General features: G+C 39.3%; 1 protein-coding gene and 1 non-coding gene across 49 annotated transcripts in view; one reads left to right on the forward strand and one right to left on the reverse strand.

Annotated features, from left to right (window-relative positions):
- NCOR1 (nuclear receptor corepressor 1) overlaps nucleotides 1-17598 on the forward strand; it is a 191217-nt gene that overhangs the window by 114082 nt on the left and 59537 nt on the right. For 43 of the 48 annotated variants that reach the window (XM_074018641.1, XM_074018645.1, XM_074018652.1 and 40 more), the window contains 3 exons: nucleotides 5255-5810; nucleotides 8573-8702; nucleotides 13303-13498. In XM_074018641.1, coding sequence (XP_073874742.1) covers nucleotides 5255-5810; nucleotides 8573-8702; nucleotides 13303-13498 — 882 coding nt within the window. Of the gene's footprint in view, nucleotides 1-5254; nucleotides 5811-8572; nucleotides 8703-13302; nucleotides 13507-17598 lie in introns of those variants that run through there. The other 5 variants (XM_005582984.5, XM_074018661.1, XM_074018662.1 and 2 more) reach the window with 2 other exon arrangements.
- LOC123569583 (U6 spliceosomal RNA) lies at nucleotides 8271-8374 on the reverse strand. Its single transcript, XR_006693405.1, has one exon. It is a non-coding gene; the product is annotated as a U6 spliceosomal RNA (small nuclear RNA).

The raw sequence follows: 17598 nt of genomic DNA on the forward strand, positions 1-17598 counted from the left end.
AGACCATCCTGGCTAACATGGTGAAGCCCTGTCTCTACTAAAACTAGAAAAAGAAGTTAGTCAGGCGTGGTGATGGGCGCCTGTAGTCCCAGCTACTGGGGAGGCTGAAGCAGGAGAATGGCTTGAACCTGGGAGGCGGAGCTTGCGGTGAGCTGAGATCACGTCACTGCACTCCAGCCTGGGCGACAGAATGAGACTTCATCTCAAAAAAATATATATGTGTTCATATATGTATCCATCTGATCAAGTGTAGGGTGGCACCATCACATCTGCTCAATCATCTAGAAGAGTTTCCTATTAAGAGGAAATGAATTTCCCAGTAGAATTGTAGACTCTGTCTTCCTGTTGACTTAGCTTCATTTGGAAAGTGTCAAGAAGAGAACATAAATGCAGTTCATGTGACCTATGATCTCATACTTATTCCTAATCTTAATGAGACACCACAGATGCACTGTTCATTGTGTGGCAAGGCTCTTGCCAATTGAAAAACGAAGGCAACTGCTGAAGGGAGGGTTCCTATATCTGTTTTCCTAAAACGCATCTGACTGTGTGAGTATCTTTCACGATTGGAATAATTAAATCAGACCAGAACTTCACCAAAATTTGGATTTGCTCTTGTTCTGTTTTTCTACATCATTCTTTAAGGTTTTCTTTTTGTATTTTTCGGGGGAAAAAGATACTCATGTTTGGCTGCTGCTTGGTGAAACAGTATGCCTTGGAAACTTTCCTAGTGTTTTGTGGCTTGGAAGAAGAAAATTGGAAAAGTGGTTATGTCAAATGATATCATCTGCTGTATAACCACTAACATGTCTTCTACTAGTTTGAAGATAAATGCCTTGTTAGTTTACCCTTGGATTTGGGGCTTTCTACCACCATGTAAACAGAAATGAAGGTTAAGTTGGGCTTTTTGTTAGCTTTTCAGTGCTTTGGTAGAATCTTTCAATAATGGTAATGGCTGCCGTTTTTGTTTGTTTGTTTGTTTGTTTTGGAGATGGAGTCTTGCGCTTGTTGCCCAGGCTAGAGTGCAGTGGTGTGATCTTGGCTCACTGCAACCTCTGCTTCCTGGGTTCAAGCAATTCCCCTGCCTCAGCCTCCCAAGTAGCTGGGATTATAGGCGCCTGCCACCACGCCTGGCTAATTTTTGTACTGTTAGTAGAGATGGGGTTTGGCTATGTTGGCCAGGCCTCGAACTCCTGACCTCAGGTGATCCGCCCACCTTGGTCTTCCAAAGTGCTGGGATTACAGGCATGAGCCACTGGGCCCAGCCGTGGCTGCCATATATTAAAACCTTACTACATGTGAGGTACTGTTCTGAGTTATTTGCTTGTCTGTCTTTTGTTTTATTTTGGAGACTTGAACTCTCATGTGAACTCCAGGCTTATACATTTGATCACCTACAGTATTTTCATTTGGATGCCTAAGAGCCATCTTATCGTTAACAGCCAGAGCAAATTCTTGTGTCTCTACCACCACAAGCTGCTTTTCCCTCTGGTCTTTCGCTATATCAATAAATTAGGTTTTCTTTAGTCTCTTTAGAATTGGATCCTTGTCTCCATTGCTCCTACCCTGCTTCCGAGGAGCCCTCATTGCAAGAGCTTTTTGATTAGTCTCTTGCTTCTTTTTGTTCCATTCTTTTTTTTTTTATTATTTTTAGAGATGAGGTCTCGCTGTGTCACCTAGGCTGGAATGCAGTGGCTTGATCGTGGCTCACTGCAGCCTTGAACTCCCAGGCTCAAGCAATTTTCCTACCTCATCCCCCCAAGTATCTGGGACCATAGGCATGCAGCACCACACTTGACTAGTTTTTTTATTTTGTGTAGAGACAAGGTCCATTCTGTTTTTTCTTCTGCAGCAGCCCGAGTGATTCTTACAAAATGTAAATCAAATCATGTTTCTTCTCTAGTTCAAATTCTGTAATACTTTCCCATCTCAGTAAGAATAAAGACCTAAGGCCTTACTGTGATTTTTGAGGCTCTGCATGAACTGACCTTTGTACCTCTGTGAACTTTCTGCCAGCTACTTTTTTGTTGGTCCCCTCTGCTCCAACTACACTGTTCTCTTTGTTGGTCCTGGGCAAACCAACCCCGACTTCAGGAGCCTTTGTGCTTTCTAATCCCTCTACCTGGGATGCTCTTCCCCACCATGTGCCCAGGGCTCATTCTCTCGTTTCCTTGAGTCCTCTGTTCAGATATCACTTTATTTTATAATACCTCCCACCTCTTTCTCAGTTTTGTCATTTAGTCACTGCACTGATCACCACCTGATATATTACTTTTTTTGATTTTTTGAGACAGGTCTCACTTTGTTACCCAGTGCTGAAGTATAGCGGCATGAACATGGCTCACTGCAAGCCTTGACCTCTTGGGCTCAAGTGATTCTCTTGCCTCAGCCTCCTGATAGCTGGGATTACCGGTGTACACCACCATGCCTAGCTAATTTTTTAATTTTTTTTTTTTGTAGAGATGAGGCCTTACCATGTGGCCCAAGCTGGTCTTGAACTCCTGGTCTCGGGCAGTCCTCCTGCCTTAGCTTCCCAAAGTGCTGGGATTATAGGTGTGAGCCACCACTCTCAGCTTGTATCACATATTTACTGTTTATTGTCTATTGCATGCTAGAATGTGGGCTCCATGAGAGCATCTGCTTACATTTTTTTAAATTACTATGTCCGCAGTACCTCAGATAGCTCCCTGCACATACATAGTTGACACTTCATCATATTTGAAAGAATGAATTTGTGGAAGTTTTTTTATATTGCTGTATGTTATATACAATTAAAAACTAATTTTTTTCCCAGATGGTTATTTAGGTTTTCACAACCATTCATGTACTTTATAATCCAGCCAGTATTTGAGTCTACTGTGTACCAGGCTAGTACTTAAGTGATAATCAAAATATATGATCTCTGTCTTCATGGAGTTTATAGCCTAGTGGAAGAAATAGCCAGAAATCATTCTAGTAAAGAAATGTAAGATGTAACTGTAACTACTACATGTGGTATCAGAACTATATTAGCAAAATATAACTTTGCTAAGGAAACCATGGAAGGCTTTTTTGGGGGCGGGGGTGGGGGGACAGAGTTTCACTCTTGTTGCCCAGGCTGGAGTGCAATGGCACGATCTCAGCTCACTGCAACCTCCACCTCCTGGATTCAAGCGATTCTCCTACTTCAGCCTCCCAAGTAGCTGGGAGCACAGGCATTCCACACCTGGCTAATTTTGTATTTTTAGTAGAGATGGGGTTTCACTCTGTTGGTCAGGATGGTCTTGAACTCCGTACCTCAGGTGATCCTTCCACCTCGGCCTCCCAAAGTGCTGGGATTACAGGCATGAGCCACTGCGCCCAGCCCATAGAAGGCTTTTTAAGCATGTGATGTTTGAGCTGATCACCAAAGGAAAAGTAGGTAAAAGAGCCTTTCAGTAAAGGTGAATGGTATGTACAAAGTCTCTGTGGTAGAAGATGCGTGAGGCATTGAACAAACTAAATAAAGGCCAGAGTGTCTTAATTCAGAGAGCTGTGTGCAAGCTGGAGAGGCCCCACTGGGCAAGGCCTTGCAGGTCATACTAGCAATTTTGGAACTTTATCCTAACAGTAATGGGGGTCTATTGAAAAGTTATGGGAGAGACAGTGAGAGAGTGAGTTATTGTGGTAAAATCTGGCTTTTAAAAAGATAACTCTGTCTTTGTTGTAGAGAATGGTCTGAAGTGGAGTGAAGAGAGTTGGTTTTGGATTAGAGTGCTAGCTGTGAAGTCAAACAGGATTGGATAGATTCAGGAGAAATTTTTAAAGAGAAAATCAGTAGAACCTTGTCAAGGCCGGACATAGGGTAAATGAGATGGTTTAAAAGATGACTTCTTGGTTTCTGGTTTGTTTAATTAGATAGTAAACCCTAGAAAAGAATCTGATTTGCGAGTGGTTATTACAACTCTAGTACAGGACATATTAAATTTGTAATGCGTTTGATATATCTAGGTAAAGATGTCAAAAGCACTGAAAGTCTATTCATAGAACAATACAAATGATATGGGGAAACATCTGTGTTACAACATTAAATGAAAAATCTCTGAAATATTATTCTAGAGTCTTCTGTCCAGTGCAGTAGCCGCTAGACACTTGTGGCTATTGAGCACTTGAAATTTGGCTAGTTTAAATTTAGATATGCAGGCTGGGTGCTGTGGCCTATGCCTGTAATCTCAGTACTTTAGGAGGCCGAGGCAGGCAGATCACCTGACGTCAGGAGTTCAAGACCAGCCTGGGCAACATGGTGAAATCCCATCTCTACTAAAAATACAAAAATTAGCCAGGCATGGTGCCAGGCACCTATAATCCCAGCTACTCAGGAGGCTGAGGCACAAGAATCGCTAGAACCTGGGAGGCAAAGGCTGCAGTGAGCCAAGATAGCACCACTGCAATCCAGCCTGGGTGACAGAGCGAGACTGTGTCTCCAAAAAAAATTATTAGATATGCAGAAAATGTAAAATACACACCAGATTTTGAAGACTTAGTACCAAAAAAAGGAAAAATAATTTTTTTAATGGTTTTTCACTGTTGATCACATGTTAAAATGATGTTTCACGTATACTGGGTTAATTAAATAAATTCTACAAAATCAGCTGGGCATGGTGGCACACACCTGTAAATCCAGCTACTTGGGAGACTGAGGCAGGAGAATCGCTTGAACCCGGGAGGCGGAGGTTACAGTGAGCCGAGATCGCACCATTGCACTCCAGCCTGGGTAACAAGAGCGAAACCCCATCTCCAAAAAATAAAAAAAATTAAAAAAATTGTTTCAATTATTGACCCATTTCTTCTTACTTTTTAAATGTGGCCATCAGAGAAAGTAAAATTACAGATGTTATTACATTATATGCCTATTAGATGGAGCTGTTCCAGAGTGTCAGTTCAGCTGGGTAAAAGGAAATTCACAGGAAGAGCTTCTAGAAATACACCAGAATGTCATCATTTATAGGAATTTTTTTTGTTTAGTTTTATTGTTGGTTCTTTGTTTTTCAGTTTCATATAAATTATTTTCAGACATTAAAATCCTTTATGCTCTTAGTTTCAGAAGGTCAAGACAATTTGATCTTTCACTTTTATACCCTGTAGGAAACTTTAGCCTTCTCGATGGCTGTAAGTACTTCAATGAGGTCATCAAAGGAGTAGAATTCATCCTAAACAACTACTTTCAAGCATGGTTTCTATCACCACCTGAAACATGTTCATTATCAGATTTTTATGCTGTATCATTATCTTTAAGGTGCAGAAAATAGTTCTGATACAGAAAGTGCTCCTTCTCCTTCACCAGTTGAAGCTGTCAAGCCCAGCGAGGACAGTACTGAAAATGCTACTTCTCGAGGAAACACAGAACCTGCGGTTGAGCTTGAGCCCACCACGGAAACTGCGCCCAGTACATCTCCCTCCTCAGCAGTTCCAAGTACAAAACCAGCTGAAGATGAAAGCGTGGAGACCCAGGTGAATGACAGCATCAGTGCTGAGACAGCAGAGCAGATGGATGTAGATCAGCAGGAGCACAGTGCCGAAGGGGGTTCTGTTCATGATCCCCCACCTGCTACCAAAGTCGACTCTGTGGATGTTGAAGTGAGGGTGCCAGAAAACCATGCATCTAAAGTTGAAGGTGATAATACCAAAGAAAGAGACTTGGATAGAGCCAGTGAGAAGGTGGAACCCAGAGATGAAGATTTGGTGGTAGCTCAGCAAATAAATGCCCAAAGGCCCGAGCCCCAGTCGGACAATGATTCCAGTGCCACGTGCAGCGCTGATGAGGATGTGGATGGAGAGCCAGAGAGGCAGAGGTGAGGCTCGTTCCATAAGTCCTCCCCTGTGCTTACTCTGCTGGTTGGTGACTGAATCACAGGGTGGTGCTGGCTGCAGACATGGCTCCTATATAAATATTGGCACCTTATAGGTAGTCTGTATGATTTTAATGTTGGGCTGATATTATTCTGTTTAAATAACCACAAACAATTGTATGATCATTTTAATGAAACAGATTATACATTTCTTCTACGTCTGTCTTGTTACGTGTGTTCTGTATGATAGCATAACAGGGAATTTCAACTAATAAAGTTGTGAATAAACCACAGATAACTGTTGTGCCCGAGGAGGGCAGCAGTGGGATGTGGTAGATGAAGGTGGAGGCTAGAGGCATTGAGGAGCTCCCACTGCACTAAGGCAGTGCAGCCTCAAAACAAGGCCTACCAGCCCCTACTTACTAGATAGAAGAAAATGCTATGGAAAGAGAGAGATGTTTGGTGTTCTGAAAATTTTTAGAAAGCATAATTTAAATGCAAATTAATGATAATTATGATGACCACTTTTTTGTATCCATTAACATTTTAGATTGTTCATATTTGTAATTTAAAATATCAGGTATAATGCGATTAATTTGCAATTTTTTTTTGGTTTTTGTTTTTGTTTTTGTTTTTTTGAGACGGAGTCTTGCTCTTCCCCAGGCTGGAGTGCAATGGCACGATCTTGGCTCACTGCAACATCCATCTCTTGAGTTCACGTGATTCTATTGCCTCAGCCTCCTAAGTAGCTGGGACTACAGGCACATGCCACCATGCTTGGCTAATTTTTGTATTTTTAGTAGAGATGGGGTTTTGCCATGTTGGCCAGGCTGGTCTCAAACTCCTGACCTCAGGTGATCCACCCACCTCAGCTTCCCAAAGTGCTGGAATTACAGGCATGAGCCACTGCGCCCTGCAGTTTACAAGTATTTTTAGTCATTAAAGGTTAATTAATTATACAAAAAATGCATCATATCTTTATGGTTTTTGTAAAAGTTACAGTAAAAGATATATATTTTACAGGTATAGTTACTACTTTATTTCGTATATTTTATTTCCTGGTGTTTCCTTTTCCTTAAAAGAAATTGAATCACTTACAATTTTAGTAGAATGTTAAATTGGTGCAAATTCTAGAAGTGAATCAGACTGAAACATCACTTAATCCGAGCCCAATTAAACCCCTCTCCTTTTTTTCTTTTTAATAAGAAAAAAGAGACAAGCTACTCAACAGAGAGCTAAATTCTCTTCCAAGTTTAGCTTTCAAAGTGTGTCTTGGTGTCACTATTTTCAGTTCATATCCAATATATTTTTATGTACTCCATAATGAGATTTGATCCTAGAAAAATAATAGCACTATAGTGCTGATTCTTCAAAAGAGTGTTTTATATAGTAGATGCTAGAATTTTCATCAACATGAGTTGAAATAAAATAGGTGTTCTGCTTAACTATTGGTTTACCAGAAAATTTGACTATCACTCTTTTTCCTTCACCTCACAGTAATCTAGATTTTATTTTAATGGTGTCAGTCTTTAACTGCAGTAAACATAAATGGATTCAAGCTGTGTAGTCCCTTTTTAAGCATTCTTTATGAAACATCTCATCTAAAATAAAGATTATCTGTGTTTTGCACTGTTGTTTTTGGTAACTATACGTGAAGGAAAGATTAGGATGGCAGTAATTTTAAATGGTAAACATCCTAAGAGATGAACATGATAGTAGTTTTGAAATTCAGAAATTCCTTGGAAAAATATGATGGTTTCTGAATGACACCTTGAAGTCTACACTGCTCCCCTATGACCGAAATAACACTTTCAATTTTCTATAGCTTTAATATCATCTTTCTTCTTTATGTAGTATGTGAATTGTTTTTTAAAATAGATTCTAATTTTCTTACCAATTTATACATTTTTAAATGTTCACCTTCCCCCAGTGACCATGACAACATTGGGAAATATGACCAAGCTCATAAAGCATGACACTAGTACAAAATTTCCTGAAGTTTATATATTGGGCGTCCTAAACTTGAGTGTAGGTATTGGCAGCATCAGCTGGTGGAGTGTGAGATGGCAGGGACTATGGTGAGCAGAGGAGTGTGTGCTCATGTGAGCAGGGCAGCGGCTGCTAGATGCATGGCAGGTCGCTGCTGTGGGGGAGTGCTGATTTCGTGTTGTTGGTTCTTTCCATTTTTCATGAGAAGCCAGAAGTCTGGAATTTTGGATGAAATTTTCAGTTTAAAAATCACAGCAGCTTATTCAAATATTAAAAAAAAAAATACTCTGATCCCAATAAAACATCCTCTAACAGGTAACTAGTTTTTAACCCATGTTAGGACATTTGTGGTAAATTAGGACTGAACAGTTTTAAATGGACTTTGTTCAGATTGTTTTGTTCAGATTGGTCTTATAGACGATTGACATAAATTTCAACCTGTAAGTCAGTATTAGGTTTCTTTTTTCTTTTCTTTCTAATATAAAATGCTTTGCAAATTTGCATGTTTTTCTTGCGCAGGGGCCATGGTAATCTTTGTATCATTTTAATTTTAGTATGTGTACTGCTGAAGTGAGTACAATATTCAGTTTCTTTATCTGGAAAATCAGCTTTATAGGTTCCTTTTTCCTTAACTGTCCAAATATCTTATACGGGTATATGTGTGTCCAGTTGTGCATGTGTATGTACATATTAACTTAGAGGAAATTATAGTGATCATATATGTTTGGGTCTCAAAAATGTATTCATTTATCTTTTTTTTCAAATTGCAATTGCAGGATGTTTCCTATGGACTCAAAGCCTTCACTGTTAAACCCCACTGGATCTATACTAGTCTCATCCCCATTAAAACCAAATCCACTGGATCTACCACAGCTTCAGCATCGAGCTGCTGTTATCCCACCAATGGTAAGTTTTCATTGAGGAAGAAAACTAAAATAGAAAAACTGAGACCTTGATAGACAAATTTCTTCTCTTCTTTAATTGGTTCTAGATTTTAAAAAATTGTGGTACAAAATGTAACATGAAATTAATAATCGTAACCAATTCTAAGTATACAGTTCACTAGTCTTCTGTGTGTTAAGCATATTGACATTGTTTAGAAAATGATCCCCAGGACCTTTTCGTCTTTCAAATGCGATATTAATTAAACAACTCCTCTCTTCCTCCTCCCGCTAGCCACTGGTAACCACTCTTCTGCTTTCTGGTTCTATGAATTTAACACACAGTTTAGATACCAATGAACTGTTTTTTCCCACAATACTTACTATAACAAATGTATGGGGTTTTTTTTCCTCACACCAATGAATTCTCCACCTTTTTGGTCACCAACTAGGTTCCTACAGTTCAGTTCAATTCGGACACTAACTACCTGGTGTAATCGTCTAATACCACAAATGTAAGGGCTCAGTATCACAAGGCTACCCCCATTTCTGATGCCAGCTCTATAGGTATTGGGTCCCCAGGTTACTCACACTTCTGACTAGGCTGCAAATTGGGGATTCCTCTGACTCTCCCCGTCAGGTTCCATAATTTGCTTGAATGCCTCAGAGATCTTAGGAAAGTGCTTTACTTATAATTACTGGTTCATTATAAAGGATATAACTCAGAAACAGCTAAATGGAAGAGATGGATCGGGCAAGGTGTGCAGAAGGGGTGTGGAGCTTCTGTGCCCTCTCTAGGTCTGCCTGCCTCCCAGCATCTCCACGTGTTCACCAACCTGGACACTCTTTAAACCCCATCGTTTGGAGTTTTTAAGAAGGCCTCATCACATAGGCATGAATGATTACATCATTGGCCCGGTGATGGATACATGAACCTTTAGCCCCTCTCCTCTCCCTGGAGGGTTGGTGGTGGGGTGAGCTGGATGGAACTGAAAGTTCCAAAATATTGAGAGACATCTTACTCCAATCCCCAAAGAAGTTCCAGCCCCTTGCCTTGTGGTTTTTTGGACTGCCAGCCCTTATCCTGTGGCAATCTAGAGTCCCCTAGCCTGGAGTCAGTCATCTTGTTAGCATATAAAAGACACTCTACTGCTCTGGAAATTCTAAGGATTTGAAACAAAAAAAGTCTTTGGGAGAAGGACCAAATATTTAATTTTTATTGTATCACACTATGTCATATAAATGAAATCATACAGTATTTGTCATTTTGTGATAGGCTTATTTCAGTCAGCATAATGTCCTCCAGGTATATTTAGCACGTGCCAGAATTTCTTTCTTTTGAAAGGCTGAATAATACTCCATTGTATCTGTATACCACATTTTATTCATTCATCCATTCATAGATATTTGGATTGCTTCCACCTCTGGGCTAATGTGACTAGTACCTGTGTGGTCAGTCCTTGATTTTAGTACCTTGGTTTTTCATATATCCTCCTGTACTTGGCGTGGACATATGGGTGAGAAGGGTAAGAAGATGCTGAGTCTAATTTTGAGTAAACTCTTTGAGATAACCAAAGGTTATATCCTTAGTACATTGCTTTTTCAAATGACTTGTAATGATTGATTGCAATGGTCATTTCCAGTTAAGAAAAAAAAGAAATATAATGCTGTAGTCATAAATATTAGTAAGTCCTGTTTTTGTTTGTAACCACAGCAATAAGGAGCCATAAAACAGTAGTAGCATTAAGCATGTAATTAGGTTTTGAATATTTAGAATGAATTGTAGAGATTATGGCTAGCTCCAGTATATAATTTCAAGTCTAGTTTATATTTTACCTTAATAATCTACAGATTTCAAGTATATTTTATTTACATTTTACCTTAATAATCTGTAAAATTTGACTCATTTTTGATACTGAATTCCCATGTTGGGTATTGTTCTTTTCTTTAGTTATTTTCTCTTTATTCAAATATTTAAAGCTCTTACTTTATTAAAAAATGTGTTTTCTATCTTAAATAATAATTGGTAAAAGTTGTTAATTGTGTACTTATCACAAAAAGATCATTAAACATTTGTTCATTCACTGATTCATTCAAACGGACGAATGATTGAGTGATTAGTTTAAGACAATGTTCTTAATACTGGGGAGAATATATATTATAGTCTCTGATTTCAAAAAACTTAGGGACTGGTCTGCATAATAAGGCAAAGAGGCTGGGCGTGGTGGCTTACGCCTGTAATCCCAACCTATTGGGAGGCTGAGGTGGGCGGGTCACTTGACCGCAGGAGTTCCGAGACCAGCTTGGACAACATGGCGAAACCCTGTCTCTCCCCCCCCCAAAAAAAAAAAATTAGTTCGGCATGGTGCCATGTGCCTGTGGTTGGGAGGCTGAGGTGGGAGGATTGCTTGAACTCGAGAGTTTGAGGTTGTGGTGAAGTGAGATGGCACCACTGCACTCTAGCCTGGGTGAAAAAGCGAGACACTGTCTCAAAAAAAAAAGCATTAAAAAAAATTATCGTAAAAGTTAAAATGGGCCGGGCGCGGTGGCTCACGCCTGTAATCCCAGCACTTTGGGAGGCCGAGGCGGGCGGATCACGAGGTCAGGAGATTGAGACCATCCTAGCTAACACAGTGAAACCCCGTCTCTACTAAAAAATACAAAAAAATTAGCCGGGCGTGGCGGCGGGCGCCTGTAGTCCCAGCTACTCGTTAGGCTGAGGCAGGAGAATGGCCTGAACCCGGGAGGTGGAGCTTGCAGTGAGCCGAGATCGCGCCACTGCACTCCAGCATGGGCGACAGAGCGAGACTCCGTCTCAAAAAAAAAAAAGAAAGTTAAAATGAATTAAAATGCGATGCTCTATTCGGTTAAAAAATACTATGGATGTTTTGGAGAAGAGGGAGTGTCTTAATTAGAAGCTTAAAGAAGATTCTGCATAAGAAATAATATTTTCACTGGATCAAAACAGCTCATTTGGCTTTATAGCAAAAGGAGGAAAAGCTATGTTTACGTGTAAGACAATGCACAAAGGCAAGAAAGTTATGACTTTTAGGATCAGTGAATAATACTACTTATGCGAGGGGAAAAACTATGGAAGTCTTAAGTTACCAGATTCTAAAAAAGTCAGATCTCTAGGGCTTCCTAGGGATATTTGTTATTCATTAGGTATTTAATCGTGTACTGTGTTCTGGGCTATTTTTTTTAAGTATTGGACAAAATACCTTGGTTGTTTCCTTCATAAAGTCAGAGAGACAGAAAAATAAAACAGTTTCAAACTGTGGCAAATGCTGTGTACTGTGAAAGCAATGAACAGGTCTCAATGAGAGGGAAAATGGGGAGGGAATCGCCATGTTTTATTGGATGGTTCTGGATGGCCTATCTTAAAGAACAGTCCATTTCTATCCTAAGGGAATAGCTATGTAAATGAATTGGTTGTGGGAGAGGAGAAGATTGTTTAGTCAGGGATGGCTGCCAAGTTTCTGGCTGAAGCACCTGAGGTTCCGTGTCTAAAATGGAGAGCAACTGAAGAAGAAGAATGGAGTTTCAAAAATGGGAAGTTCCCTTTTTAACATAAGTTCTGACCTTTCTTGAGATATCCCAAGTGGAGTTGTTAGGTAGGCCATTTTATATGAGTGTGGAACTTGGAGAAAGTGTCTTGAGGAAATAGAAAATTTGTGAATCATTAACAAATGGATGACATTTAAATCACATAAATGGATGTGATCCGCCAGGCACGGTGGCTCATACCTGTAATTCCAGCACTTTGGGAGGCTGAGGCGAGAGATCACTTGAGGCCAGGAGTTCGAGACCAGCCTGGCCAACATGGCGAAACCCCTTTGCTACCGAAAAAATAGAAAAATTAGCCGGGTATGGTGGTGTGCACCTGTAATCCCAGCTACTCGGGAGGCTGAGGCAGGAGAATTGCTTGAACCCGGGAGGTGGAGGTTGCCGTGAGCCAGGATCACACCATTGCACTCCAGCCTGGCCAACGGAGCCAGACTGTGTCTCAAAAAAAAAAAGAAAGAAAAGAAAAAAAATATATAAATGGATCTGATCCCTGGTAAGAGAGAGATGAGGGATGGGACCTAGGGCCACAAGGGACTTGGCTGCCATAAATTAGAATCAGACAGATGTGTTGTGATTTCTGATTTTTTGTTTCTCTTACTACAGATTGTGTGATTTACATTGTGATCAGTTCTGAAAGAAAACTAGGTCTCGCTGTGTTGCCCAGGCTGGAGTGCAATGGTGCGATCTCAGCCCACTGCAGCCTCTGCCTCCCCAGGCTCAAGTGATTCTCATGTGTCAGCCTCCCGAGTAGCTGGGACTACAGGCATGCATCACCGCACCCGCCTAAATTTTTGTATTTTTGTTAGAGACGAGGTTTCACCACGTTGGCCAGGCTGGTCTTGAACTCCTGACCTGCCTGCCTCAGCCTCTCAAAGTGATGAGATTACAGGCATGAGCCATTCACCCAGCCTTAAGCATCATTCTTGAAGATACCTTTGATTAAAAAATGATAAAATCAATTCAACCAATAATATGACAGAAATAAGCATTACTTGTAACAAATGGCAATTATTATTACATTGGTTGTTTGCATATTTAGATTTATTTTCTTCCTGTAGGTATCCTGCACCCCATGTAACATACCAATCGGAACCCCAGTGAGTGGCTATGCTCTCTACCAGCGACACATTAAAGCAATGCATGAGTCAGCACTCCTGGAGGAGCAGCGGCAGAGACAAGAACAGATAGATTTGGAATGTAGAAGTTCTACAAGTCCATGTGGCACATCCAAGAGTCCAAACAGAGAGTGGGAAGGTAGGTAAATAGAGCCATCACCACAGAGAACTTTTATGAAGGGAAATAAAGCTAAACCCATAAGCAGTGTCCATTGTGCTTTGTAAGTTATCAGCCTCCCAACTGATTATTACATTTGTCCCTAACAGACACAGTTCCTTAAATTGACCTTAAACTCTGAAGAAATGTTAGTATTATTAACTATTAAAGGATGCCAGTAACATTTTTAGTAGCATTCTAGTTAATGTGAATTTTCTGATATTCATCTTTGTGCCGGAAGACTTACAAATAAAGTCATGCTTTATGTTCCATTCATCTGAATTTTCAGAGTAAGTGAGAATTGTTGTCCGGTCCTCGAAGCAAATCCCCTTCAAATATTACAGTGTAATATTCACATTCTCTGGTAGATGAGAGACACAACTTTGTGTAGTGGCTGGTCCCAAGCAGATGCTGGTTAAGCCTTCACCTTGGCGTTTGCCAGCTGTGTGGCCACAAGCAAGTCACTTAACCTTTCATAGCTTTAGTTTTCTCATCTGTAAAATGAAAATAATAGTACAACCACCTTGTTGTGGTTGTAAAATTAAAGAAGGAGCATTCGGTATTGTTATATAACATGTGGCTCTGCGTTATTTTATGTATAATGTAGTGTATAATTACATACTAATTAGTGCATTAGTACTGTATATACACAGTATTAGTAGATACTATGGAGGTACCTGTTTTCATTGTTACATCACTGTTTTTATTTCAAGTAATAGATTTGAATTGGTCTGTTGCTGTTTTAGTTGGTGTGTGGTACACTTTTACTTTCTTTAAAAAAAGAAGAAAGGAGCGGTTTTTAAGTTTTAATACATTCTTCTGACATGGTTAGAAGATGGGCACATGTTTCTGGTTAAGAATGAGTCTACTTATATGCTATGATATGCTTAGAATATAAGAATACTGAAATAGTCTGAATGATTCAGAAGATTCTTTACAGTACTTTATTTAGCTAAATAAGAGCTATTAGTTTTACAATGCCATGCGTTCCAAGGGTTATTTAATATAAAATAGGAACTGTGGTATTTAACTGATCCTGCTGACTCTGCCTAGATCACACCAATAATGAGTTATTAGTTACATAACACACTGAACTTCTTATGTTAGAGTTTTAAATGTAAACTTGTTAATCTTTTAAACATAAATCTTGTGCTAGGAAAAATGTGAACCAGAATGATAATATCCACCAAGGAATATAAAAGGTGCTAAATGAATATTTCCTTGAATGAAGGTAGAAATATTGATAACTTTTAGGCTTTTACTTTGTTGGTTCTAGGGAATTCTTAATCCCTAGTTCTGTAATTGACATATGTACTCGGTAATTACACCTTAAAGGAATGAATTATAAATGAATGACATAATGGAGATATCTTTATTTCGTTTCACTACAGCATATTAACGGACTTATCGCAGGTGTTTGTCCTTTGAACGTTCCAATTATGAGGAAATTCATCAGTGGAAAATGATACTTTAGAGAATAAAAGTCTCTGGATGTATTTCTTACATTAATAATTTAGGACAGATTTTGTGAAGAAGTAGTAAAAGTTAGAAAAATGACATTCAGATGGTATCATTTGTTGAACTTATGCCAAAGCATAACATTATTGTTGGTAATATCTGGGTCATTTTAATATGGATATCATATTATAATTTTAAAGCATCAGTATCTTTTATTGATCTGCTTTATAAAATGAGTTGTATTTGGGAACTGAAAAAACTGAACCAGGCTAGATCTCCAAATTCTGAGACTCCAAACTGTGAATTGTACTTCTCTGTGTTAGTCACATTAATACATGTGGTTTAGATCTCAGTGGTATCCTAATTTTTAATCATAATTCAATCATCTTAAAACAAAATTGTAATTGTATGTTTGATTAGTATGACATTAAGAATTTTACAGTTTGGTTGAAGGTGATGCTCTATAAGGAGGGAAAGTTTATCCAAAGGTGGTTTTGTTTTAGCTAATCTCCCTAGTGTATTCATCCTATAATTTGTTTAACAAGTACCAGAAATCTTTCTTTGAATCTATCCTGTAGTTCAGTGTATAGGATAACCTTTCAAATAACATTTTAATGTTTGCAGTTAAGATGCTTGTGTCTAGAATGTTTGACACAAATGGTTTAAATTTAACCTCACAGAACAGTTTATAGAGTGTGAAGAATAGTGAGAGTATGGATTTATGTATAAAGTATCACCAAATATTGGTACGGTCCACCCGAATTAGGGCCATGTTTTCTACTTTTCCCTTCATGGTCTCTTAGCAAGTAACAGGCAGCACTTGTTGTCCAACTATTTGGTTGTATTTATTTCTCTTAATGTGAATGGTATAAATAATTACTGTAGGTATGCCCGTTTTAAGTTGCTTAAAGCTTTTCCCATCTTTAGAAAAGGTTGAAATAAACCTTACAGAATTGTTTTCACTTACCAGTAACATTTACACGAGTTGACCTCTGCTTTATTGGTAACTTTTAAGCTTCTTTTCTACAGTGAAGGAACTCAAGCATATGGAGGTAGAGTTACAATTGAACTTCTAACGCTATTTAACAAAATTATCCAATTAAAATAAGAGTTAAGGCTGGGCACGGTGGCTCACGCCTGTAATCGCAGCACTTTGGGAGGCCGAGGTGGGCGGATCATGAGGTCAGGAGATGGAAACCATCCTGGCTAACACGGTGAAACCCCGTCTCTACTAAAAAATACAAAAAAGTAGCCGGGCGAGGTGGCGGGCGCCTGTGGTCCCAGCTACTCGGGAGGCTGAGGCAGGAGAATGGCGTGGACCCGGGAGGCGGAGCTTGCAGTGAGCCGAGATCACGCCACTGCACTCCAACCTGGGTGACAGAGCCAGACTTCGTCTCAAAATAAATAAATAAATAAATACAAACAAACAAACAAAAAAAGTTAATGCTTCTTTGTAACTGACCCTAGTTTGTTGCATGTTTATTTTCTTGCTGTTGCTGTTTTTCTTTTCCTGCTCCGGGTACATGGTAATTTAAATAGCTGTGTTTAGAACCATGCAAATTTCCATCATTAAAAAAAAAAAAAAAGGCCGGGCACGGCGGCTCACGCCTGTAATCCCAGCACTTTGGGAGGCCGAGGCGGGTGGATCACGAGGTCAGGAGATGGAGACCATCCTGACTAACACGGGGAAACCCCGTCTCTACTAAAAATACAAAAGTTAGCTAGGCGTGATGACGGGCGCCTGTAGTCCCAGCTACTTGGGAGGCTGAGGCAGGAGAATGGCGTGAACCCGGGAGACGGAGGTTGCAGTGAGCCGAGATTGTGCCACTGCACTTCAGCCTGGGAGACAGAGCAAGACTCTGTCTCAAAAAAACAAAAACAAAAACAAAAAACCTACTTTGACCAGTGGATTTTTTTTTTTTAACATAGTTATAAACTTACTGGAAATGGTAAAATAATTAGACATTGGATTTTTAATACATTATCATATTAAATTCTCTAGGAAAGAAGTGGTGATTTTCTTTTGGAGTTGGGTTATTTCATAAATCTGTTTGCTCAGTATTAGGACACTTACTCTAATTCATTATATTAATGTGTCATAGAAGGAAAAAGTACCGTCATCTTGATGGATACCCCAGAGACATCTGAAATTCAACACCCTGTCCTTTAGTGAGACACTATTGACCTGTGGTTTAGAGCTAATGGTCTGTAATTATACTGCTTTAAAAAAATCCCTGGTAGACCTTGGTTGGGCAATTAGATGTGATTTTTCTGAGCCTCAGTTTCCTCATCTGTAAAATGGTATTAATAATCACATTGGTCTTGAGGGCTAAATAGATAATATATGTAATGCACCCTGCCTAGCACTTGAATATTAGTTGATATTTTTGTAATTGTTTCTGATTTTTAAAAGCACCTTAGTAAATGATTACAAAAAATAGTGTAGTAAGGAAATAAGAGGTTTAGGTATTTGAAGGGAAAAGACAAATTATTTATAGGATAAGATTATTCACCTAAAAGCCTAAAAGAATCAACTGAAAAGTTATTAGAGCTAAAAATAAAGTTCATTAGTTTCTCAGAAAAATATATTACACAGAAATCCGCATCTTTCCTGTACATCTGCA

This window comes from Macaca fascicularis, chromosome 16 (genome assembly GCF_037993035.2).
Source record: "Macaca fascicularis isolate 582-1 chromosome 16, T2T-MFA8v1.1".
Taxonomy (NCBI): domain Eukaryota; kingdom Metazoa; phylum Chordata; class Mammalia; order Primates; family Cercopithecidae; genus Macaca; species Macaca fascicularis.